Genomic DNA, 24,821 nt, shown 5'->3' with positions numbered 1-24,821 from the left:
TCATACAGCTTGGTAATTTCTACATTATTCTGCATCAGAGAATCATGAAACATTAAACTTAGCTTTTAAGACCGTTCAGTAGTAAACCTATGTTATGATGCTTTGACACTTTCTCAATCTCAATTAGCAGTAAACCAATTAACAAAACTTTCCTACACTACAGTGAGTCACATTTTTCTTCCTTCTTCCCTAATCCCTGGTGTGTTGTAAGGGTGATTGAGTATCTAATTACTTCTTAATTGAATGCACATATTATACATTTTTCACTAGTTCAAGCTTAATGCCTTCAGTCCAGAAATCAGAGTCAATGAAATTAAGTTGAATTGGGATTTGGGCAACTATTATAATGAAAGAAGGTTTGTATTACGTCTAATTATAAGTAAATGTGGATTTTAGCATTATTTCCTATGGAAATATTTCAGGTACAGGAATGTGCCATAAATGACTAATTTAGATGATTAATAACATTGTTATTCTTATTTACAATCTTTTATTCCTCATTACAGTGATTTTATTGCTGGGACCCACTAAATATAATCATTCGTTAAAGAAAAGATACCATTAGAGAATCATTAGTTGTACCAAAATCAGAATGAACATTCACATCTGTGAAAAACTAGATGAGTTTCTCTGCAGCATAAAAGCTACAGGAATTCTCACATGCTGCAAACAGAAGAAAAACATAAATCTTGGAATCTAATCAGTTACATTAATAAAAAACATTTATTTATGGTAAACCGTAAAAATATTACTATCAAAATGGCATTCCAAATTCAGTTAATACTTTACAGAGAGACTATTTCATGAGGTTTTTTTTTTTCATTTTTGCATTACAGAAGAGTAAAACAAAGTCTGAAATAGATATTCTCCAACAACAAAGGTTGGTTTGCTTGTTTCTAGATACAGGGAGCAAGCAACCATCTGAAATAACTGAGTTGAAGATCTCTTCAGGTAGACGACTAGATTAAGTAACTTTTTAAGGTCCAATTCAACACCATGCTTCCAAGATGTCCTAAAAAGATTCACTGTAGACAAGCCCTAAAGACCTTTATGAGTTTCTAACCACTGAAAGTACAACGAGAATTCAAAAATTTTGAAGGGAACTAAAAAAGCACTGTAATGGAAAAGAGAAGCCATCCAAAACCAATGTGGTTTTCTTGCTTTAACAATAAATTTGAGAATGTGTTAGCTACCTAGTGGCAAATTTCTTGATTGGAGAAACCTCCACATTATCTAACAAACATATATGTATTTCTTCCCAAGATATTGGGTATTGTCTAGATCATTTTAGCTCTGTATATTGTCAAAACAAGTTTTATTTGGAATGTTTACTTAATTAAAACTGAAGTATCTCCCCAAATAAGGCAAACCTATATCCATATACACACACCCCTAAGGTCTATGCGGTTAAAAAAAACAACTTTTTATGGCACATTTTTATTAAAAATACTTTAAAATGTATTGTCTCTCACCCTTTTGAGCATCACGTCAGTATCTTTCTTTCTCTTACGTGGTTTCTTCTCTAACTTATCCTTTTCCCTTTTTGGGAGATGGCTTCTGTCCCTAATATAGAGGTCTGGGGTACGTTTCTCCACGCTATCATGCCATAATTCTTTCCTCATCCTCCTGCCATTTCATTTTCATGCTGAGATTTCAGATTCCCTAGGTTTTGCTATATGTAAGCAATTTGCTATATACAATCATCAGGACTGTGACTATTACATGACGAAATGAAACTACTAAAAAGAGGACTTCAGTCATTCTGTCCTGTTTCCATATCGCCTTGATAACTGTCAACACCTAGCAATGTAGCACTAGATCTAATTCAGATAAGCTTCCCAAGGCACATTCTCAAAAGACTCTGCACCTTAATAATAGATGCCAATAATAGAACCTTTCATTATGGATGGCGAGAACAAACTACAATACCACCCAACTCCAATGGCAGATGACACCAATTTGTCACAGCATTCCCTCCCACTAGGCTCACAAGTGGATTCAGTCTCCTTTTCAACCAATCACAGCTGACACAGAAGTTTGAGGGCTCCACATTATCCAGGTCTTTGATCTTTACAAATCTTCCTTTAATAATCCTACGCAGAAGAGAGCAGAATGCTCTTGTGATGGTCTAGGTAAGGGATGAGGCTAACTTCATGGGGTGTGAGGTTGGGAAAGGGGACACTGAGATAGATTGGGGAGCTATCAGAAGGCAAATCTGCAGAACTGGATGATAAACTGGAAATGTGAGATGAGGTGAGGAAGAGAGGTGTCAGGTATAACAGGTTTCTAAGAAAACTGGAAGAGAGCCAGGTCTTTGGAGAAAGATCATAAATTCACTCTTGTGTATAGTGAGGTTAAGATGTCTTTGACATATCCGAAAGAAAAGTCATACAGACAGCTGGGCATTCAACTCCGGATTCAATTCAACTCTAGAACTTAATAGAGAGACCTGGTCTTGGACTATAAATGCATGGGTCATCTGCATTGGGTGGCCACAGAAACTGTAGGTCTAGGTAAGAGCATGCGTCACAGGCTGGACTGTGAGGACTCCCAATAGTAAGCGGCCTCCCTGGAGGTCCATTCGAGGGCTGAGCTTTTATGCTTCCCTCGTTCTGGGATGATTGCTTTCCTAAGTCTCTGTAACCTTCATCATGAAAAAGAAAAACTCAAGAGAATAGACAGCAGATAAATGAGGAGAAAATTGAAATGAGAGCCTCTTTAAAAATACAGTTTTCTTAAGAAGTCTCAAAGTGGGAAAATGGAGTCAAAAAATTGATTTGGGGAAATTACCAAAAACGAGCACCCATGATGTAAAAGGCATAATAGAACATGTTTAGATAAGGTAACCTGGTCTCAGTAATTTTTCACTGGAAAATATATTCTCTAGATTTAAAATCATGAACCCCACCATCCTTAAGGTATCAGAATATAAGAATGTTCAACATACAAGTTGGCCCACGATTGCCAAATATTCTCTTATCTTTCCCCCAAACCCAATCTTGTTTTAATTCGGGGGGGGGGGGGGGACAAAAATTAAATCATTCCCCAATTGTTATCCACAATAAATAAATAAATAAATAAATAAATAAATAAATAAATAAATAAAACATTTCTAAAACATAAAAAGAAGAAAAGGATAAATACGGAAGCAGGGATTATGTTCCTTGTTGAGTAATCTTGGAAGAAAGGCTGATATAGCTTTGATGTTTTTCATTCTTGGGTTAATAACAATTTTTACATCACATAATCAAAACATAATAGATAGGTTGAGCACCCTTGATATTTTGGCCTTTTCCTGAAATTATTTTGAAATCCTTTAGGAAATCCATTCCATTTTCAAGAAATTCTATATGATATAGTAAATAGAAAACAGCTATATCCAGCGAGTTTTTCATTTCTCACCCTAATGCTGTGCATCAAGTTAAATTATTAGAGTGAGGAAAAGCCCAAGTTCTATTGACTGAAAATATGGCTTTGAGCTTTCCATTTGTCCTAGAAGGATAATAGCTTTTACCTACTTGGTCATTCAGAGTTGACCCTCTCCCTTCCCCACACAGCCCCTCCTTTCCTATAATGCCTTATCCTTTTCCAACCTGTAACTCCTCTTAGGTTATAAAAGAGAACGGATATGAAACTGATGCTTGTGATAGCATTATTAAAGCTAAAAAGACAACATTATTAGTTGAAAAAGTAAATGTGGGGAAGAGCTCAACACAGTTCAGGATAGCTTCAAAGACCCAGAAAGAAAAATGAGGGCAAGTCTGACAAAGGGATCATTCAAAGTCATTTGGTCAATAACCCCTCTTTTTTCTTCTTTTTTGTTTTACTTTTTTCCCTAATTGGAAGCATACTTTTATTTTTCCCCATTTCAAGGGTGGGGGGTAGGAAACAATTTAAAGAGCCTTGTGGCACTGGTTTTACAGAAAATAAATAATATAATTAAGTACAGCTACTGTAAACGTGTGCAGCTTAACAATATTTGAGTCACTGGGAAATAAGCAAGTCTTTGAATAGCCAGAAAAGCTTTAAATAATGGGCTAATGCTTTGTGAAACAAACAGGCAAATAATCATCTCATCAGAACATAAGTACCAGTATTGAGATACCAAGAACAAAAGTAAACTGTCTTTCTCCTGTCTTTGCACAGCTTTTACGAACTGTATACTATTTTGTACACATGTGTTGTATGGATATTTTATACCAATGTTATTGTGAATGACTATAAAGCATTGACGATTTTCTTCTCTCTCTTTTTTTGCAATGGCTTTTAAACTTTGTAGCTATCTAACTGCATAACTTATAAAGAAATACTTATTTTGTATTTTTACCTTGTATAGATTTTTATATATGTATCAAATGAACAAATGCCAAATAAAGAGAATGGAAAAAAAAAAGTAAACTGGACCTAAACTTTGGTCTTGTTTTTTGTTTGTTATTACACAGATATGGTTCTCACACAGAAAATTCAATGGGTAATGGATCATTTCATGTCCACTGGCTCCCAGAAACCTGAACTAGCACTGCAAAACTAGAGAATTTCCAGCACCTGGATGAGTTATAACCTAGTTCTTTAAACAAGTATAAAACCATAGTTCATACTTCTTAAATGGTAATATAAAAAGTCACAGATTATTCATGGAATAATAAGTCTTGGTTATCAAAGCTCTCCAGATGTCTAGCCATGTCATATAAAAAAAAAAAAAGTCATTTTAAGTCCAAAAACTAAAGTTATTTTAGTAAGACATAGCTAAAATAAATCTGAATTATTTTAAACATTTTTTAGAGAACTACCAGAATTTTTTTTTTCCTTTTCAGTTCCAAGAGCTTAAATGAAACATTCATGCATTAAATTCAAAGTCTGACTGTCAAATCATTCCACTTTAATAAAAATTTGAATTACCGCCCTTAGGGCATTATTAAATATCAAATAAAAAGCACACATCCATAAGTTTGATTTCCCAATATAATTTTATGTAGAACTATGACTAGATTTGTATTACACATTTCAAGATAAAAGGGTCAAAAATATATTCATAGAAGGATGAAGTCAGAACTGGAGTTGCCTTTGAAAGAACTCCTACACCATTCTAAGGAATTTGGGGGAAAGTGACACCCTTTAAGTAATCTTGGCCACAAAGATGAGGACACAAATCCACCCTCCTTTTAAAATGCCTAGGTCATAATTGATTTAAAGCCTTGAAAATTTATTCTTTACCTTCCTACCATATAAGGAATACGAAGTATCTGAAATACGCATAATCTCATCAACAACATTTTGGTCTGCGTGCCATGTGTGGGGGAGACAGAAAAGAGCGACGGTTATTTAGATCTTTACAGAAAGGCAACTCTGGCCTAGGACTAGATATGGATCAAAAATTCAAGGTAATAATCTGATTTCATAAAAAGTGTCATTAATAGTTACTGGTATTCACAGAGTACACTAAAACCTAGACTGGAGAAATCAATAAATTCATTTTCACCCAGCCTCACTGCACCTCCTGCCCACCCCTCCTACTGTGTTGCTCCTGTGAACTCACCGTCCCTCCCTTCTTTCTGCTCTAATCTTCCACCTTCCCTCCTGCTCTCAGGCCTCCTGGCTGCAGCCCCATTCTTCCTTAAATAACAAAGGCAAGTCAGGGAAACTCAAAAGCTACAACCCACCACCTCCTTCTCCCTTCCTATAATAGCCCAGAAAGTGTCCACTCTCGTAACAAAGCAGTATCGACATTTGCTTAGGATTTCATCCCTTTTCGTTTTCAGTAGCCTTTGCACCCAACGTGGCGCCTGCACTCAAGGCCCCCAGATCAAGAGTTGCATGCTCTTCCAACTGAGCCAGCCAGGCACCCCAGGTTTCTTCCCCTTTCAAGTCCTCAGGGACCTCACAGCTAGGATCAGCCCCTCTGAGACATCACAAGACACCTCCCCCTCCTCCCTTCCCACTCAACTCAGGCCTGCCTGCGCAACACACATCCCTCCCTCAGCACGCCACCCCCCACCGCCAGTGTGGGGATGCTCTCTGACCTCTGCCGTGCAGTGGGTAAGAAGAAGGGCTCTGCCGGTCAGGCTGCCCAGGTCCAATTTCCAGCTCTGCCACTCAGGGACTGCATTATTTTAGCCAGTGATCTAATTTCTCTGTGCTTCAGGAACTTATTTATAAGGCCGCCTGTTAAATTTTAGGAGCACTTAATGAGATGATCCCATGTAGCATCAGAACATTATACACATACACATACATATACATATACATAATCTCCATGCCAATGACGACCATACTCAGTTCAGACCTCCTTTCTGATCTCCACTCTCGAAACTCTAGTACCTACATGAGGGGTCCACTACTGTGACTGACAGACCAGCTCTCATTCAACGAGCTCCAACTCCACTGTCTTTCCAACCCAGAGTCTGCTCTGGCTTTCCTGCCATCATTCAATGGCACTTCATCCACACAAGTTTCTAAAGCCCCCAATTCCCAGAAGCTATCTTTGGCTATTTCCATCTCCTTCCACCATCATCCAGTTTATCAACTAAGTATCACTTTCAATGTTTATTTAACACACTTTAACTTTTCCGCATCTCCACTGCTCCTATTCTAGTAGCCAAGACTCTGTGTCTTTCACCTCGGCTACCCGGCAGACTTCTAAAATATCTCCCTCTCCCTCCCCCTCCCCCTCAGCCCACTATGACCCGATCTGTTCATTCCCCAGCTACTGTGATCTATTGAAAACACACATGAGGTCCAGCCACTCCCCTGAGTAAAAGTCTTCATGGGTTCTCAGCACATCAACAGCAAAATAAAGATGCCTTCATGTGGCAGCCAGAGGCTTCGGGGCCTGCGAGATAAGAGCTCTGCCCCTTTGATTCCCACACGCCAGATGTACAGGGTCTCCCTTTGTACCTCAACGCATCAAATTCTCACCTCCTCCACAGGGAGCAGCCCCTCAGGGCCTTTGCAAGAGATATTCCCTCTATCTGAAATCTCCTTCACTGCATTTTCTTCTTCTTCTCATTCATGGATTCATTACAAGCTGTAACTGTATGTTTCTGAAGTATTTGTTTTTCCTCTGTCAGGCTCCCCACATGAGATTCTAAGTTTCATGAGAACAGAGACGTGTTCTTCTGACCTTTGGATACCCAGAACCCTCACATAGTAGGTGCTCGATAATGATTTTTGAGCAAATGTATTTTAATTCTTTAGTTCCTCCATTGTAAGGCTTAGCTTAAAGCACTCTTGGGTTTTTCTCCCTTGTTACCATATATGGATTACTCTAAGTCCCCACTCGTTCCTACAAAAGCAACTTTGCCTGGTTGGCCCTCACCATCTCCAAAATCAGAAGGGGAAGAACTGTACTGGCTAAGCAATGGAGAGTCAGTGAATGACTGGAATGTGGCTGGCTGATACACACTATGCGTAGTTCTAAAGAATTTCCAGGGGCACCTGGGTGGCCCTGTTGATTAAACATCCTATTCTTGATTTTGGCCCAGGTCATGATCTCACAGTTCAGGTCGTGAGTTCAAACCCCGTATCGGGCTCTGTGCTAACAGCACGGGGCCTGCTTGAGATTCTCTCTCTCCCTCTTTCTCTGCCCCTACCCTACTCACGAGCGCATGCGCTCTCTCTCTCTCAAAATAAACATTTTTAGAAAATAAAGAAAGAATTTCTAATTTGCCTATAGATATTCAAGACACAAAGTATTATACGTCATGATGGATTCAAGGTACAATGGAGATGCTTCAACTCTTAAAAACCTTGAATCTAACAGAGAAAAAATAAGAAATACACACATAGCTAACTGGAAGAAAGAATGTGAACTGAGAGGCACAATTTAAGGGAGAAGCAGAGAATTTGTGCTGAGAACAGTATTTGAGTTGGGCCTGCAGGGGTGGGAAAGAATGTATGAGCAAAGCACATTCACATAAGAAAAAAGAAGTCTGGACAGAACACTAGGAATATGTGGTATAGAGAGAGAGGCAAGAAAAACGGATGGGGAAACACGTGGACAAAATGATCACCTTTTAAAATTCCAACGTCCACCGTCGAGCTTGTGAGACCGTGAGCTTCTCGAGGCTACAGATTTCTACTGACCTGGGACTCCCACACACCGTTCCACCCGCACAGTATGTGAGCTCACACTCTCCATGGTCCACTGAACAAAGTCCAAGCTCTGACCCGTTTGCCTACGTTAACCCCGACAGATGCTTTCCTCTTGTGGGAAGCAGTGGTTGGCCAGCTCAGGGAACTGACCTCTGTATGCACTCTTAGGCAATGCACAAGGTAAAGAAATAATCCAGCATATATACAGCCATTTCTGTATATTTGAGCTTTCCCGTGTCTGTGACGTTTTATCCTGTTAGCTCTATGGGGGTAAGGTATACACATGTTGAATTCGGTATGTTAAAATGCATAGATTATGTTTTAGACAATAAAGAAACGTGACATATTCACGTAACTGACAAGCGTTTCTTGATCTATCAAATAAAAGCACTTGCACAGGTCAAGGGTTTTAATGCATGCCAGATCTACCCTCGCCTACCCCGATAAATAAGATCGAATCTGCATTAGACAAGGGTCAACTCTGAGGCTCACACACTCCTCCAGTGGCCTCCTTTGTGTTCCTCAGTCATCAGGAGGTGACTGCTGCCGTTTCAAGGCTACAGCATAGGGAGCGCTTAAAAAGGACTTAACCTCTTTACCTGGAGTAAAGAGGGGCTGCCTCTCTGCCTCGAGGCTCCTTATCTCACGAAGGTCAATATTAAAGCAAAACGACAATTAAAGGCTGCTCTGGTGGGAAAATAGAAGGATGGCAGATTCTTTCTCAACACTGCGTGGAATTTTTAAAGCCACCTGATTTGTAATTAACAGCGCTTGCGAACGTGTCATCCGTTTTATCAAAATGAAGTGCACTCACGCTGCTAAATCATCAGCATCACCATGAGAATAACTCTGGCATGGCAGCTTCACGTAACTGTGTGCCCTCTTTTCCTTAATCTGCACATACCCAGATGAAGGCAGTCTCGTTCCTGTTCTCGTTGGCTACTGAAATGCAGCTCTAATGACTCTGTCACTAAGTGGCTGAGTGGGTCTAAAATTGTCTCCCAAAATCCCGTCACAGCCTTCCACAAGTTCAGCCCCCTTGACGTGTGTCCTCAGCCTTCGAAATTCTTCGATCTGAAAATAAAAACAGAGCAACACAAGCTGATTATTTGCTAGACATTTCATAAATGACTTCAAATATGCATACATTGTAAGAGTTTTAAAAAATAAAATTAAAGTTGATCTTCAGGAAGAGCAAAACCGTCTTAAGTCTTCCAGACCTGAGGAAGGCATCAGACACAAGTGGCACCCAAGCAACGAAGCCCGGAGAAGAGGAGACACCGAAGTCTCCAGACAACCCCAACAGCCACAGAAACCTGCTGGACTCATTCATGCGAGAATGATACACACCCCGCCAAGAGCTTGCATGATAAGACAAGGCGAACAAACGAATGAGTGCTCTTAAATGCTTCCCAAGTACAGCTTTCATTAATGGATTCTGGTCCTGCTGTATCCTGATTAGATAGATCCTGATTAGATGCTGGATTCATCAGATGGAGGCTTCCTTTACCACAAGACTCCCTCTGCCGCTCTTCCAGCCTTCTGGAGCACACAGGCCCAGTGAATACCTCCGACTGTCCAAAACCGTAGGCCCAACTTCCCCCCCTTAGCAATATCGATTTTCAAGTGCATCTCCCTTTCTCAGGTGGCTTCCCCAGATCCCATGGATTCTCATTCCACAGGAAGGAAGAGATCCCCAGTGTCTCAAGGATCAGTATATCCAACTTGCCAGGTCTCCATCTCCCAAGAACCCACTCGCTGCCGGGACCCGCCAAACACTAGTGAAGCAAGAAGCGAACGTGATGAACATTCACCAGGCTCATTCGCATTCGTCGATTTAGCCACAGGATTCATCACCTGATGTTCTTCTGCTTAAATGTCGCACAGTCACAGGACACGTTCTTTGCCCCTTCCACGAAAGGAGAAACTGAACAATTAAGAAAGTTTCCACGTGAGCCAGGTCTGACAAGCCCCAGTCAGCCTGCTCTTCTCCTGGCTTCACTGCCCCCTCTTCAGGATTCTCATCACTCAGGGGCGCTTGGGTGGCTCTGCTGGGTAAGCATCTGACTCCTGATTTCAGCTCAGTTCATGATCTCACAGTTTGTGAGTTGGAGCCCCGCAGCAGGCTCTGCACTGATAGTGTGGAAGCTGCTTAGGATTCTCTCTCCCTCTCTCTGCCTCTTCCCTACTCATTCTCATTGTCTCATTCTCTCTCTCTCTCTCTCTCAAAATAAATACATAAAACTTAAAAAAAAAGTTTTTAAAAAGAAATTCTAATCAACTCAGTATAACCTGTATCCTCCATATTCCCGGATGTGGAACAAATGTGCTTTAAAGAGCATCGATTCACCGAAAGTTCACCAGGAAAACAGGGCTTTGTCTACAAATGTTCTTCATACAGCAGAGCCACAGGATTCTGCCATTTGTGAGCTACAATGAAATGCAGGAGATCAACTGATTCAGGGGTTCTAATGAAAGTCTAGAAACCCCAAGAGATTTTGGAGGGCCCATGAAACCCCTGGATGACATGCAAATGTTTACATGTGCCTTTCCTAAGAAGAGGTTCCCAGACTCCAAAAGAGTTAAGTCTCACAGGATTCTAATATTCCCACCACTCCTATGCTCGTCGGGAAACGGACCACAGGGAAGAGTAAGTAGCTTGTTAGATTCGAACCCAAGTTAGAAATCTAAGGTCTTATTTTCTCAGCATTCCAAACGATTTCCCTAAATGGGAGAAGGCTGACCCACCTGCTACTGTCCTGTTGTCTGCTTTTTTAGAACACCTGTGTGCTGTACTTGCACAGCAGTGCCAGTGAGATGAGCAAGTGGCTGTTTAGTCTACACAGTGGTTTTTCACTAGACTTCCTTGGGATCTCAGGCTGAGAATACGGGCGGCACCTATTGCTTACTGCATCTGGAAAACTTCTAGAAGCAAGGTTGCGTGCGAATCCCGTCATCATCCGTGGAGTGTGCTTTGACTTCGAGTTTGTCACGGAGCAGAAAGGAACCCAGTCGAGCTTCTTCAAGAAGGCGACTATGGAGGTGAAGGCAGTTGGGTTCTGCATCCAAAGCCCCATTCACCCCCCGGCTCTGACCCCTAAGACCCCAACGACCCCATCAGGTCACCTCTTTAGGCTTCAGTTTCCACGTGCGTATAAGCGTGATGATGGCAGTACTTGTGAGGACGGTCCAAGGAGTGAGATAATTCACGACAAATCACTCAGCATACGTCTAGCACGCAGACGTGCTCGGCAGCTACTAGCACAACTTCTTGTGAAGTCAAACCTTTAGCATCCTGAGATAAATATTTAGCTACAACTTGATAGGTAAAAAGCAGACTGGAGGTCAGAAGCCAACTGACTGAGAAAACAGAAAGGGCTCCCTCCTTGCATTTGATGTGTCAACCCCACGTAAGGGCTGCGTCTAGAATCTTCATACCCTGCACCGGGTCACTGAGGAGCGACAGAGACTAGAAACCATACTGCGTACATATATTTTAGGAAATGCTTCTTTTTGGATTGACCTTGAGGCTTATGTTAAAACTAGGTTAATTTTATATTTACATATTCGGAGCTGACAATAAATCTTTCAAGCCTCAGACCTCAGCCTGAAGCAAATTCAGTGAAAACAGCTTCTTCTCAAACAGATGAGCTGAATCCACAGCGAGCCAGCCTCAAATCACTGCATTCTTGGAGAGAACTATTTCACAAGAAACGTGTTTCTCTGATCATAGGCAACACTTTGAAGACTTCAAACGTCAACAGAGATGGAGGGAAAAACATGTCCTTCTGAAATGCCAATTTTTCTGAAGTAACCCCCCCCCCAAACCTTTAGTCACTTCAAATGGTTTCAAGACCATACTGGGTTATCTCCCACTGAAGAGACAGACATTGAGAAATGAGCAGAATAATATTTTCAGGATAAAAGTCTGCAACGAAATTCATATGTCAGGGCAGTACAGAGACTTTCACTGTCACACGTATCAGTAGGGATGATTTCGTTGATTTTTAATACTACTCTACTTAAACATGGTTGTTTTTAACCAATTTAAGAGAGACAGAGACACAGAGAGAGAGAGGGAGAGAGAGAGAGAGAGAGAGAGAGAGAGAGAGACAACAGAGACCCAAGCTTCAGGGAGAAAGCCTCATCTCCTAAAGGTAGCAGAGTTGAACAGTGACTGGTCTCTGAACCAGGAGTGCACTCTACTTAGTCTAAAGCATTTACTCCAACCTTCAGTGACTCATGAACCAATTTATTCACTCAAAGTTCAGCTTTAAAACTGCATTCTTTAGGAGTGCATTTAAAGTGCTAAGTTACATGGCTTCAGGTTTGGCACCAATTATTTTCAAAAGTTCCCAAGTTTCTATAAATATCCTCTACCAGACTTCTTTTGACTTACATCTCTGTTATCATGTTAAAAGAGAAAAATAACACATAAAAGTCAATGTTCTCATATTATTTTATCATCAGGTAATGGCAATAAGCGAATTAGAGTAATATAACTCCTTATGGCAGCCATTAAAAGCAAGTCAAAAGCAGGCTGTACTTACAGAGTCCATATACACTTCTATATCCTGGGATTATACGTTATATGTCATTTATAGGATTCTCCAGCTTTCATGTACTCAGACTTGTTTTCGTTTATTTCATTTTCTTCAATCTATTATCTCACTTTTTTCTAAAACCGTTGCTCCCTCTTTTTTATTAACTTCTCATCCATAAACCAACTCATCTGTCTTTGACTCCTTAATCTGATCTAATTTTCCTAAGAGCTTAGAGAAGAGAATATCCTCTCCCCAGTAACAATGATGTCAACTTTCCCTTATTCCAATCCTCAGTCCTGGTCTCTGTCACTGTCTTCCCATCTTTGCTTGAAGATGGTTACTGATGAGCTACGCATACACAAACATCATCAAAATTGCAGTCCAGACATGGACAGACATTGCTCTAAAGAAGATATACCAATGGCTAACAGACACATGAAAAAATGCCCAACATCACTCATTATCAGGGAAATACAAATCAAAACCACCGTGAAATACCACCTGTCAGATGGCTAAAAATAACAACTCTGGAAACAACAGATGTTGGCGACAACGCAGAGAAAGGGGAACCCTACAGAAAACAGTATGGAGGTTCCTCAAGAAGTTAAAAACAGACCTACCCAATGACCCAGCAACTGCACTACTAGGTATTTATCCAAAGGATACAAAAATGCTGATTTCTCGAAGGGGTACATGCACCCCAATGTTTATAGTAACACTATCGACAATAGCCAAAGCATGGGAAGAGCCCAAATGTCCATCAACTAATAAATAGATGAATGGATAAAGATGTGGTATACACACACACACACACACACACACACACACACACACACACACAATGGAATATTACTAAGCCATCAAAAGGAATGAAATTTTGCCATCTGCAACAACATGGATGGAACTAGAGTGTATTATGCTAAGGGAAATAAGTAAGTCAGAGGAAGACGAATACCATATGATTTCACTCATATGTGGAATTTTAATAAACAAAAGAGATGAACATAGGGAAAGGAAAGAAAATAAAATAAGATAAAAACAGAGAGGGAGGCAAACCATAAGAGACTGTTATGTATAAAGAAGAAACGGAGGGCTGCTGGAGGGTGACGGATGGGCTAAATGGGTGATGGGCATTGAGGGCACTTGTTGGGATGAGCACTGGGTGTTATATGGAAGCGACGAATCACTAAATTCTACTCCTGAAACCAACACTACCCTATATGCTATATGGTAACTAACTTGAATATAAATAAACTCTTGGAAGATAATTAATTAATTAATAAAATGCCAAGCTGATCATGTTATGCAAGGAGTTATAACTGTTTACCCGCTTGACTCTGTTCTAGGTAAGGAACCTCCAAAAGGAAGTATTGTGTTGTTCATTATTCTGTTCTCACTCTTTCTTTTGTAATGAATCTTCAAAAAATATTAGTTGGATGAATAAATAGCTGGTGACTTTAAAAAAAAAAAAAAAAAGAACTACAGTCTAGAGTTCATGACCACCACTATACTATCTGAATTAATTTCATCTATTTAGATTCTTTTTTTATCGTGACTACCAAAAGTTTTAATCTCACATATGCGGCTCATACGGTGTTTCCACTGGATACTCAACACTTACCTTCGAAACTCCGCATTCCAGTGTTAGAGTGCTGTTCTAAATTATACATGGAGGTAAATACAAGTAGACAAGAAATAGGGGTTCTCAAAGTGCGCTTCCTGGAAGAAGTTCCTACCCCAGTCATACTGAATCAGAAACTCTGTGGGGCCCAGCAATCTGTGTTCTTTTCTTTGTTTGTTTGTTTACTCATTTGGGGGGGGAGAGAGGGACTGAGAGAGGGGGGCAAAGGATTTGAAGTGGGCTCTGTGCTGACAGCAACAAGCCCAGTGTGGGGCTCGAACTCATGCATCGCAAGATCATGACCTGAGCTGAAGTCCAACGCTTAAGTGACTGAGCCACCCAGGAGCCCCCCAGCAATCTGTGTTCTAACAAGCCCACAAGTTTGAGAATTCATGGATACAGAAGAAAATTTACAACAAATATTCCAAATGACTTGGAAAAAAAAATTTTTGACCGAGAGAGAGAGAGAGAGAGAGAGAGAGAGGTAGAGAGCACACACATGCGAGCACATGAGCAGGGGAGGGGCAGAAGGAGGGAGAAAGAGGATCTTAAGTAGCGACTACATGGGGCTCTATCTCACAACCGTGGAATCATAACCTGAGCCAAAGTCAAGAGTCCGATGTTTGACTGACTGAGCCACTCTGGTGCCCCTGAAATGATTTTCAAACATGACCAGGCCACGGTCCCACAGCAACTTGGCTTTTAGGGTTAACAGCACCTCAAAACCCATGTGGAGCACACGGAAAGAGGGGCCCTGCTCCTGCCGCTGAGTCCTGGATATAGTAACATCCCCTTGGTCACCCAGGACCAGGTGGGCTCCCAGGTCCCACTGGCTAAGCATGACCTGACCCAGGCTGCTGGGGTTAGGAAGAGTCCCGCTTTCTAACCTCTAAGAAACACGGAATGGGGAAGGATGAAGAGGAAGGAAAATGGAGAAGAAAAGAAAATTAAAAGTGGTTTTCCAAGTTCTAACAAGACAAATATCCACATAGTGAAGAACAACAAGCACATTTATATTCCTTTGCTTCACTGGGATCACATAACGTTGAAAGAGATAAAAACAAAGACAGGCACACCTAACTTGAGAAAGCAGATAAATTAACAAATAGGAACAGATGAGTAAGAGGAAACAGAAGAGAGAAAAAAGTCAAAGGAGAGTAAAACTTTATCAGTCATCTGCGTGTGTCTGCGTGCACATACTTGTACACATGCCATTATATCAAAATAACCACATTTTATCAACCCTGAGTGTTGTTCACATTTTAATGTCTCTGGAAATCAGGATGTGTCTGAAAATTCTGTTGACAGACTTGATGAAATCTGGTTATTTTTTATTCCATTCTTGGAATCTCATCTCCAAACATAATAATTCAGCTGGAAAAAAATTTTCCTGTAGGATCCTAATGCTTAGACCACTGTTTATTGAAAAGTAATTTAACAGTTATGGATCATAGCAAAATAAAAGAAAATTACACTCATTCAAATCCATCCAATAGCATGCTTTTTCCCCCTAGCATATGCTATGCTAACCAAGAATAATATGAACAAATTCAACTAAGCAGAGGCTCCCAGATCCATACTCTAGAATTCTGAGTACTTTAGAAGGGCGAAAATGCTCCAGGATAGGCTTAACTGTCAACTCTCCATCAACAAACAGAAGATGACTCCTCCTTAAATCCAGCTGCTGTGCATTTCATTAAAAGGTGTGATGATTTAGAGCTTTTTCTTTAATGTGGCTAGGGCAGACATTATTGTCCTATGGCAGATGGTTTATTTCAAGATACCCATTATTTCCGTAATAATACCCAGCAGCTTAATTTACATGTTAACCTTGGCATCTAAAAGTAAACATTTCTTCCTCAATACAGTTTTATATTTCTCAATATAGTCAGCTATGCAAAGACTCTAGCTACTATTTGCTGTTCCCTTTGTTATTTTATATACAATCCCTCCCCTTTTCTCTGTTCCTCTTTAAGGGCAATAATGATACGAGAGGTCTCAATTTTTCTTGGTCTAAATTTTAGAACCACATCTCTCCCTCTAGTCCCTCTCATTTTTATTGCCCTCTCTAGACCTTTTCCATTTTTGCTCTGCTTTCTCTGAAATTCTAAGAGCAGCAACAGTGAAACATTCAAGTCAACCGACAGACTAATTTATATCTTCCCCAAATTATGATTTTTTCCAAAATCACTCTAAAATGCATTCTAATATGTGCATGTGTGCATTTTAAATATAATTTTTGTCAAATTGGTTTCCATAGAACACCCAGTGCTCATCCCAAAAGGTGCCCTCCACCCTGCCCATCACCCACTTTCCCCTCGCCCCCCCCCCCCCCCCGTCAACCCTCTGTCTGTTCTCAGTATCCAAGGGTCTCTTACGGTTTGCCTCCCTCCCTCTCTGTAACTTTGTTTTTCCCCTTCCCCTCCCCCACGGTCTCCTGTTAAGTTTCTCAAGATCCACATATGAGTGAAAACATATGGTATCTGTCTTTCTCTGCCTGACTCATTTCACTTAGCATAATACCCTCCAGTTTCATCCATGTTGCTGCAAATGGCCAGATTTCATTCTTTCTCATTGCCAAGTAGTATTCCGTTGTATATATAAACCACATTAAAATGCATTCTAATATGTGTATGTGTGCATTTTAACACTGCTGCCCTCTGAACAGATGCTAGCATGGAGCTTTGTGCAAGTAGTACCTAAATCTTTTCTTAGAAAGCTACAGCTACCTGGGAAGTCATCTGTTTTCAAGAGGAGTTGGGATCATTTGGTTTTGGCTCCCAGAGAGGAAGATACGGCTTTTCCCAACAATCGAGGAACAGGTGGGTTAGGGTTAGAGTATGTCACTGACCCTACTCAGAGGGACAACAGAAAGCAAGGTCCCCTTTGAAGCCAGCCAGACACAAAGGCCCAGTGCTCTGTCTCTGAATCTCAGCATCGCACGCTAGTCAACAGGGGAGTAAAACACTATGGCTCAGATTTACAGAACATCGGTTGACATTCACGATGTAGTTCAACATTCACATCCCCGTGCGTTAACATGCTAGCAAGGGAATCCTTAATGGAGTTCTGAGAGGGATGGCGAATGTTCTCTTTTCTGGCTCACCAAGGTTAATCCTAACTTCCAATAAATAGAAATGTATTGTGGTGTTAAAGTTTTATTTTTCACTGTAAGGTTTGATCTATCGTTAGAAAAGTACCCTAAACAAAGCGATGCTGAACAAATAGGACCGCAGACTCAGATTCTTCCACGTCATATTCACGTCTGAGACCTCTCCTCGTGGCTAAATACAACTAATACTTTTCAGCCGTTCATTTAATGTGTGTGCAGCATCGGATACTTCTCATCTCGCCACTCCTTCCTCCTCAAAACTCACGCCCACGCCCCACCGTGGCTTCCAGACATTACGCCACATCAACCTCTTGACTGTCACCCCCTTCTTGAGTCACTGCACGGGGACAACTCTTGCAACGCATGCCCTCATCAGCTGCCACCACAGCATCATTCCCTTTCTCTCCCTGAAGGATCTCCTCTTCTACACGTAGGGCTTCAACCATCACCTATGTAATACGCCCTTTTCTTGGATGTCACAAAGGCATCTCGAACTCTCCGCATTTACAGCCACAAGCTCCTAATACTCTCCATAAAGCCAGCTCTTCCACTTTTGTTCCCTATCATGGTGGAGAGCAACATCACACTCACCGGTCACTCAAGCCAAAATCCAGGGAGTGGTATGTGGGTTTGAACTCCCTGAAAACCCTCCAGCGTCATCAGTCACCAATTCTACTACTTTATTATTTCTAAAGCCATTCCTCTCCTTTCATCTCACTGTCACGGTCTTAACTGAGGTTTCCATCTCCATCCTGTACCTACAGAGAGGTTTTTCAAATTCAAACCTGGCCTCGTCTCTTTCTTCCTCACAACATCCCAGAGATTCGTTGCCTTCAGGAAGCCTCCACGTCACAATATCAAGGCTCTTTGATGAAGGTCAGGCCCTTCATCTCCTCTCCAACTTCACCTCATGCTGCTGGCCCTTTATACTAACAGCATGCATCTCCAAAGTCCTCCGTGCCTATGCCGACACTTCTTCCCCGGTTGGCAATGCCCACTAACAATCGTGCCACACCCCATCGCTGGCCGGGGAAGGAGTACTAGATGGCTAAATCTTATCTGGTGTCTGTCCTCTGTGCTACCACAAAACCATATTCACGTCATACCAAGGCACTGTTCACACAAAATTACTGTTCTTTAAGTGTGAACATATTCGCCTTCCCCCTAGAGGGTGAACTCCTTGAGGTCAGAACCATGTCTTACTGGTCCTCCACTTCAGTGCCTACTATGGTACCTGGAATATAGAAAATGCCAGATCACCGAATCGATCCATGAATGCATTGAGTTAATGAATAAATTACCCATATTATTCTCAAAGGAGATCTTCCCCATGCTAACATCCGCCTTTGACAAGGGTAAAGGAAGACAGGACTATGGCAAAATACTATCAGTTAACTTCTTGCATTAATAGGGTCAGGGACATGTAAAAGCCAATGAGTGCATCCCCAGCATCACAAAACATACTGTATATCAAGCCTCAATGCTTTGAAACTTGGTCATCCAAGATTTTATGCTACTGGCGGCAACAACAAGGAAACGTGTATCACTGTCCTAGAAGCAAGTTACAGGAAAAGTAAATGCAGAGGGATGTCTGATCTCTGATATACGTCATTCCCAGAACAGTCATAATATCAGGACCGCTGAGGTTGCAATCGCTCACAGTCTGACCTGGACGGGCTGGCCAACCACAAGCACAGCCTTCACACACCCACCTCCTAATCCCAGACCTTCTTCCCTGCTTTGGAAATGTGATGTCGGAGAGAGGACCAGACTTGGGGGTAACCAGACAGCAAAAGGAGAGTAGTAAGTCCCATGGGACGCTGCCAGCTCAGAAGAGTTCTCTTCTAAAAGACAGGATGCCCTCAGGAAAAAGTCCCAAGAGAAGGTTTCTACCATCTTCTCGACTCTTCTTCGCCCATACTCTTTTCTTGGGTATCTCATTTGTTTGTGTCCACTGGCTCCTTCTCTTATGCCAATGATCCCTCCCTCAATCAGCCTCTGAAGATCTTGCTCTCTGTTTCCAACTGTCAAAAGAAACCAAACTCTTCCTACTTGAGGACACAAAACATAGGCAAACAGGCAGAAACCTTCTCTGATACCAGTGAGATTTCCTGTCAAGGTCTCACATGGAAAAAAGAGGGTCTCAAAGGAACTGTAATGTCATAAAGGGCAAGACTTGAAAGGCGACAGTGCTTAGGCACCCAGTACTGATAATCACACAGAATCGGGGTGGATCCTCACAACTACCCACTGGCATCTGGGCTCATTTCTGTAAGGCAGAGTTAATTGCCACTCCGGTGGGCAGCACTCATCCTACGGAGATTCTCTGAGGCATCTGTCACTATTAACTTCTCTCCTCTACACGCTGGCAATGTTCTCTCCCATCCTGGATCCCAGGACATCATTCCCTCCTGACTGTCCTCAAGTCCTTCCTAGTGCCCTGCATGGTACCATCGCCTCCAGCTGCCCTGAGGTTCTCTAATCAGCTGGTGTCTTGTCTCCTCCTCAACTTGAGCACAACTCTGTGTCAAATCCACTTCTTCCTCTTCCTGGACATGAAGCCTGAATGCACTTCCCAGCTTCCCCCGCCGTCAGATGTGGCCATGTGGCTGAGTTCCAGCCAGGAGAAGGCAAGCATGAGTGTTCACCGTTTCTAGGACTGGCCCTTAAAAAATCCTCCTGGAGATTCTTCACACTCTTCCCCTTTCTGTTGGCTACGTGCCCACACCTAGGGCAACTCTGCGAGTGAGGCAGTGTCTTTCAATCTGGTCCCTTAAACAACTGCACAGAGAGGAGCCTTCACCAGGAAGAAGAAACCCACTTGCTGGATTCTGAGTAAGAAATAAATTTCTTCTGTGACAAGTCATTGAAATGTTGACATTGACCGGTTACCGCAGCTACCATCTTGGTGTTCAAATCCAAACCCATAATCAGTAGTCCAAACTTGTATTCCTAACATCAGACTCCAATTTCTAATTCCTTTTCTCTCCTTCACTAGACTTACTCCTAATACCTTTCAGGAATTATTCACTTACTTCTTTTTCTAAGAATTAATTTTAAAAGTTCCCAGTCAGGGATGGGTTTCTCTCCTACGCATTTCCAGCACACCTCGCTGCTCACAATGAACATAATTATCTGTGTGACTGTTTGCTTCTTCAACTCTATGGCAAACTTTTTGAGGGTAAAGACTACGTTTTAATCTCTATGTTCTTGTTGGCACTGGGCATAGTTCCTTGTGAGACCAGAGGGATGAATGAATCAACAAGGGATCTGTTATATTAAAAACATGAAGGCCTAAAGGTTATGTGATCAAAGTCTGTAAAAGGATGGCGAAGCTAAATTGGTAACTCTTAAAATTAATCCTTGGAAAAAAGAAAAATAAGAAGCAACTACTAAAGGCTGAAAGGATTTTGAAGATTTAAGGACAAGCAAAAAAGAAGGGTTTACTGAGTAGTTAGTAAACTTAAAGTTCTTATAAAATGATAGGGGATATAATAAAAATCTATAAAACGTTATTAAAGGAAACTTGGTTTGTTTGGAGTATAGCTTAAGACTTCTGAGATTGATCATGAAGAAAAAAAACATAGCCTTTTAGAACACATCCCTTAAATCCCTGGAGGACAGGAGACATTTGAAGTACCTCTCTTGTAATAATATCAAAATCATTATTTAAACACGTTATAATGATGTTGCCTCATGTTCCACCAGCCAACAGCCCAGGACATGCAACTTGGGGCCTCCACCCCTGTGCATCAGCATTAGAGCACCTATGCAAAGCCTAAGGTGGGAAGTTAAGTGACCAAATGTGGGGCTAGAGAACAATCTGGATCTTTCCAGAGCATTCCTTTTACCTCCCCTTCACCCTTCTGCTTACAAAACTTTCTTGTGCAAGACAAGGAAGAAGTATTATAAAGCCCACGTGTCTCACAGAAATAACCAACGTTCTCATTTCCAAGACCTTTCTCCTTTCCACTCCTGGGGAATCCTACACAAAGAAATAACTAGACTAATCAAAAGTCTGACTATTTCCGTGACTTCTATTTACTCTATAAAAACTAACTTTTAAAATACAGTTCATAAATGATAGCTTGGTTTTGTTCATCCCTGACCTTTCAATTGCTTTCACTGGTTCAAGACATTTATTTAACTTTCATCTGCAAAGATGTGACAGATCTAAAGGAAGCTAAAACATAAAAGACATTTCTCTCTTACAGAAACAATATTTAACCTTTAACTCAGAACTTCTTCTGAAAGATTTAAAACGTTGTACTCACCTGTAGCTGGGATATAGTTAAAGGGTATCGGAATAATATCCAGGTGACACCTTCACTGCAAGGTGGGATGGTAAGAGAGCCTTCATATACCCAATAATCTCGCAGCAAAGGATCTGTGCAACCACATGGACATGTCACGAAAATTTAAGTTAATGACAATCTTGAAGATTCCAATAATCATTTTCAAAATTACAAACTGTCTAAACAACAGTTTTCAGACTGAAGTCATTTTAAACTAGAGCCTCACACATTTATTCTTAAACTAATCCTCATGAGAAAATAACTAATGGGAAAATATGGCAAACATTCTTTCTATTGTTTCTAGCGATTTCTATCATCGTATCACTATATAATCCAAATATGGCTATATAAACCTGATATATACGTACACATGTATACGTATATACCAAGTTTGGTGACTTCGGAAGAAGTGTATGTGTGGTGTTTTGTACTTTAGTGAAGGACTGACCTGACTTACTCATATGTAATTCAGTACTAATTCAATACTTACTCCATGTGAGGCACTGTTTGTTCTAAGCACTTTACATGAACTCATCTAACCCTTACAACAAACAAGATACATAGTGTCATTAGCCCCATTTTTCAGACGGAAAAACTGAATCACAGAGGGTTACATAATTTGCCCAAGGTCGCTCAGCTAATAACTGGCAGAGAGCCAGGATTCAAACCCAGGCAGTCTGACTTCAAAGTCTGTGTCTTCAACCATTCTGTTGTAGCTGCGTCTTATACTGCTCCCTCAACAGTAAAATATTAAAGTCCTATTATGACAGGACAAAAGAAATCATTCCTAAGAAATCTTTTAGCTCCGCATTAGAGGAATTCACAATCGAATATGATGGATAAGTGTTCAACACACGGCAAAAACCGCTTTGCCGTGAGGCAGTTAAATGTAGGAACCCGAAGATAACCATGCGTCAGCCTATTTGGTTTTGTTTAAAACACTAAGAAATAGCATAAAATTTAGGCAGAGAAATGTAAAGACAAAACTTTTATACCAAACAACCTTTAACTACAAACTATGTTTTGAGCATCTTATACACGATTCTTACATGCTTAGGTATACTTAAACGATTAGAGTAACACCTAAACAATAGCACCGCTGCAATTAGATACAAAGTTTATTTCACTCAGAGGTTAAAAAGAACCTCTCTGACCAATCCTAGAAGTGTATCAAGGTCATGTTATGCTCGTGCTTTTCACAGAGGTAGCCATTTTTACAGCTAAAAATCCAAAGGAAACTCTTCAGAGAATAATAGAACAAGTGACAAAATGTTTATTATTTCAAAAGGTTTACTCCCATGTTCAGAGCAACCTGAAACTAGTACCTACTACGGAGAATACAAGTTGTAAAGAAACTGTATTAACTAACAATACATAGTTATGTGTATTATGAGGGAAACAGTGCGGTCGTATCCACACGGTTAAAATTCCTCTTATGCCATCAAAATGAGCACCTACCTGGTAATAAAGTGTTAGGATTAAAGCAGGGTATTGTTTTCGACTTCCCCTGAAAAAGAAAAAAAAAAAATTTACCCCATGTTAAGATAAAACTTCTAAATCGTATAATAAAAATCCATTAGCACTAAAAATCCAGGTTGAAGTCTTTTCTGAACGGCAGCCTCGACACCACAGACTTGTGGGTTCCTGATTCTGTCTCCTCACTGGAGAAACAGCGGCTCATTCCGACAAGATACTCCTGCTTTGAGCTTATGGTTCTTTCTCTGCTACAACGGTTCAATTTTCCCTTGATCCCCGGAGTGAAATTTAACTCTGTCTGTCCAGCGTCTGTAGGCCCCACACCAGGTACTTTTCCGGCCCTACCACATCCACACCAGAGACGGGCTTTGGTGTAAAATGCCTGAACCCTGGTTCAGGGAATCCTTCTGAAATGACCTTCCTCCCGCTGCTCTGCCCTCAGCGACTAGCCTTCCTGGCATTATAACCCGCCTCCGAAACTCCCATTTTGCTCCATTTGCATGTGGTAACCCAGCTCTACGATGTATTCTAGGTGCTCTCTTCCTCCAGGGAGGGAAAACTAACACCTGAGTGAAAATATTCAATTCTTACCAACTTTTATCAAAGCTGTATTTAAATTTCAATAAAATATTTGTGGCATTATTCAACAGTCCACATTTACAATCGGTATTTTACAAAGCGCCTCTTAAAATGCTCAGGCCCTAGAGGCAAACAGACCTGTCACAGCAGTTGGATGTCTCTTATAAGATTACTTTATCAATACAGACATAACAGGGCAAGTTAATGCATAACCTCTTGGTCTCTTCCTTATTTCTAGGAACTATCTGACACACTAAAGAATCCAGCTTACTTGGAGCACCTGGGTGGGCTCCATCAATCAAGCATCCAAAACCGAAAAACAAATACTCCAGTGAAGAAATGGGCAGAAAACATGAATAGACACTTCTCTAAAGAAGACATCCGGATGGCCAACAGGCACATGAAAAGATGCTCAACGTCGCTCCTCATCAGGGAAATACAAACCAAAACCACACTCAGATATCACCTCACGCCAGTCAGAGTGGCTAAAATGAACAAATCAGGAGACTATAGATGCTGGCGAGGATGTGGAGAAACGGGAACCCTCTTGCACTGTTGGTGGGAAGGCAAACTGGTGCAGCCGCTCTGGAAAACAGTGTGGAGGTTGCTCAAAAAATTAAAAATAGATCTACCCTCTGACCCAGCAATAGCACTGCTAGGAATTTACCCAAGGGATCCAGGAGTGCTGACGCACAGGGGCCCTTGCACCCCCATGTTTATAGCAGCACTTTCAACAATAGCCAAATCATGGAAAGAGCCTAAATGTCCATCAACTGACGAACAGGTAAAGAAATCGTGGTTTATATATACACAATGGAATACTATGTGGCAACGAGGAAGAATGAAATCCTGCCATTTGCAGCAACGTGGATGGAACTGGAGGGTATTACGCTAACTGAAATAAGTCAGGCAGAGAAAGACAGATACCATATGTTTTCACTCTTATATGGATCCTGAGAAACTTAACAGAAGACCAGGGGGGAGGGGAAAGGGGAAAAAAAAAAGAGAGAGGGAAGGAGGCAAACCACGAGAGACTCTTAAATACTGAGAACAAACTGAGGGCTGATAGGGGGTGGGGGAGAGGGGAAAGTGGGTGATGGGCA

The 24,821-nt window shown here is 41.2% G+C and overlaps 1 protein-coding gene across 1 annotated transcript in view; it reads right to left on the bottom strand.

Annotated features, from left to right (window-relative positions):
* The window catches only part of CA8 (carbonic anhydrase 8), an 89,933-nt gene that overhangs the window by 13,961 nt on the left and 51,151 nt on the right, over positions 1 to 24,821 (bottom strand). Inside the window, exons 6-8 of the mRNA XM_027042921.2 lie at positions 23,122 to 23,170; positions 21,643 to 21,755; positions 8,996 to 9,165 (exon numbers count right to left, since the gene is read on the bottom strand). Coding sequence (XP_026898722.1) covers positions 9,031 to 9,165; positions 21,643 to 21,755; positions 23,122 to 23,170 — 297 coding nt within the window. The 3' untranslated portion in view covers positions 8,996 to 9,030. The remainder of the gene's footprint in view (positions 1 to 8,995; positions 9,166 to 21,642; positions 21,756 to 23,121; positions 23,171 to 24,821) is intronic.

This window comes from Acinonyx jubatus, chromosome F2 (assembly GCF_027475565.1).
Source record: "Acinonyx jubatus isolate Ajub_Pintada_27869175 chromosome F2, VMU_Ajub_asm_v1.0, whole genome shotgun sequence".
Lineage (NCBI taxonomy): Eukaryota > Metazoa > Chordata > Mammalia > Carnivora > Felidae > Acinonyx > Acinonyx jubatus.
Note: the sequence above shows the minus strand (reverse complement) of the source record. Positions and strands in the feature narration are given on the sequence as shown.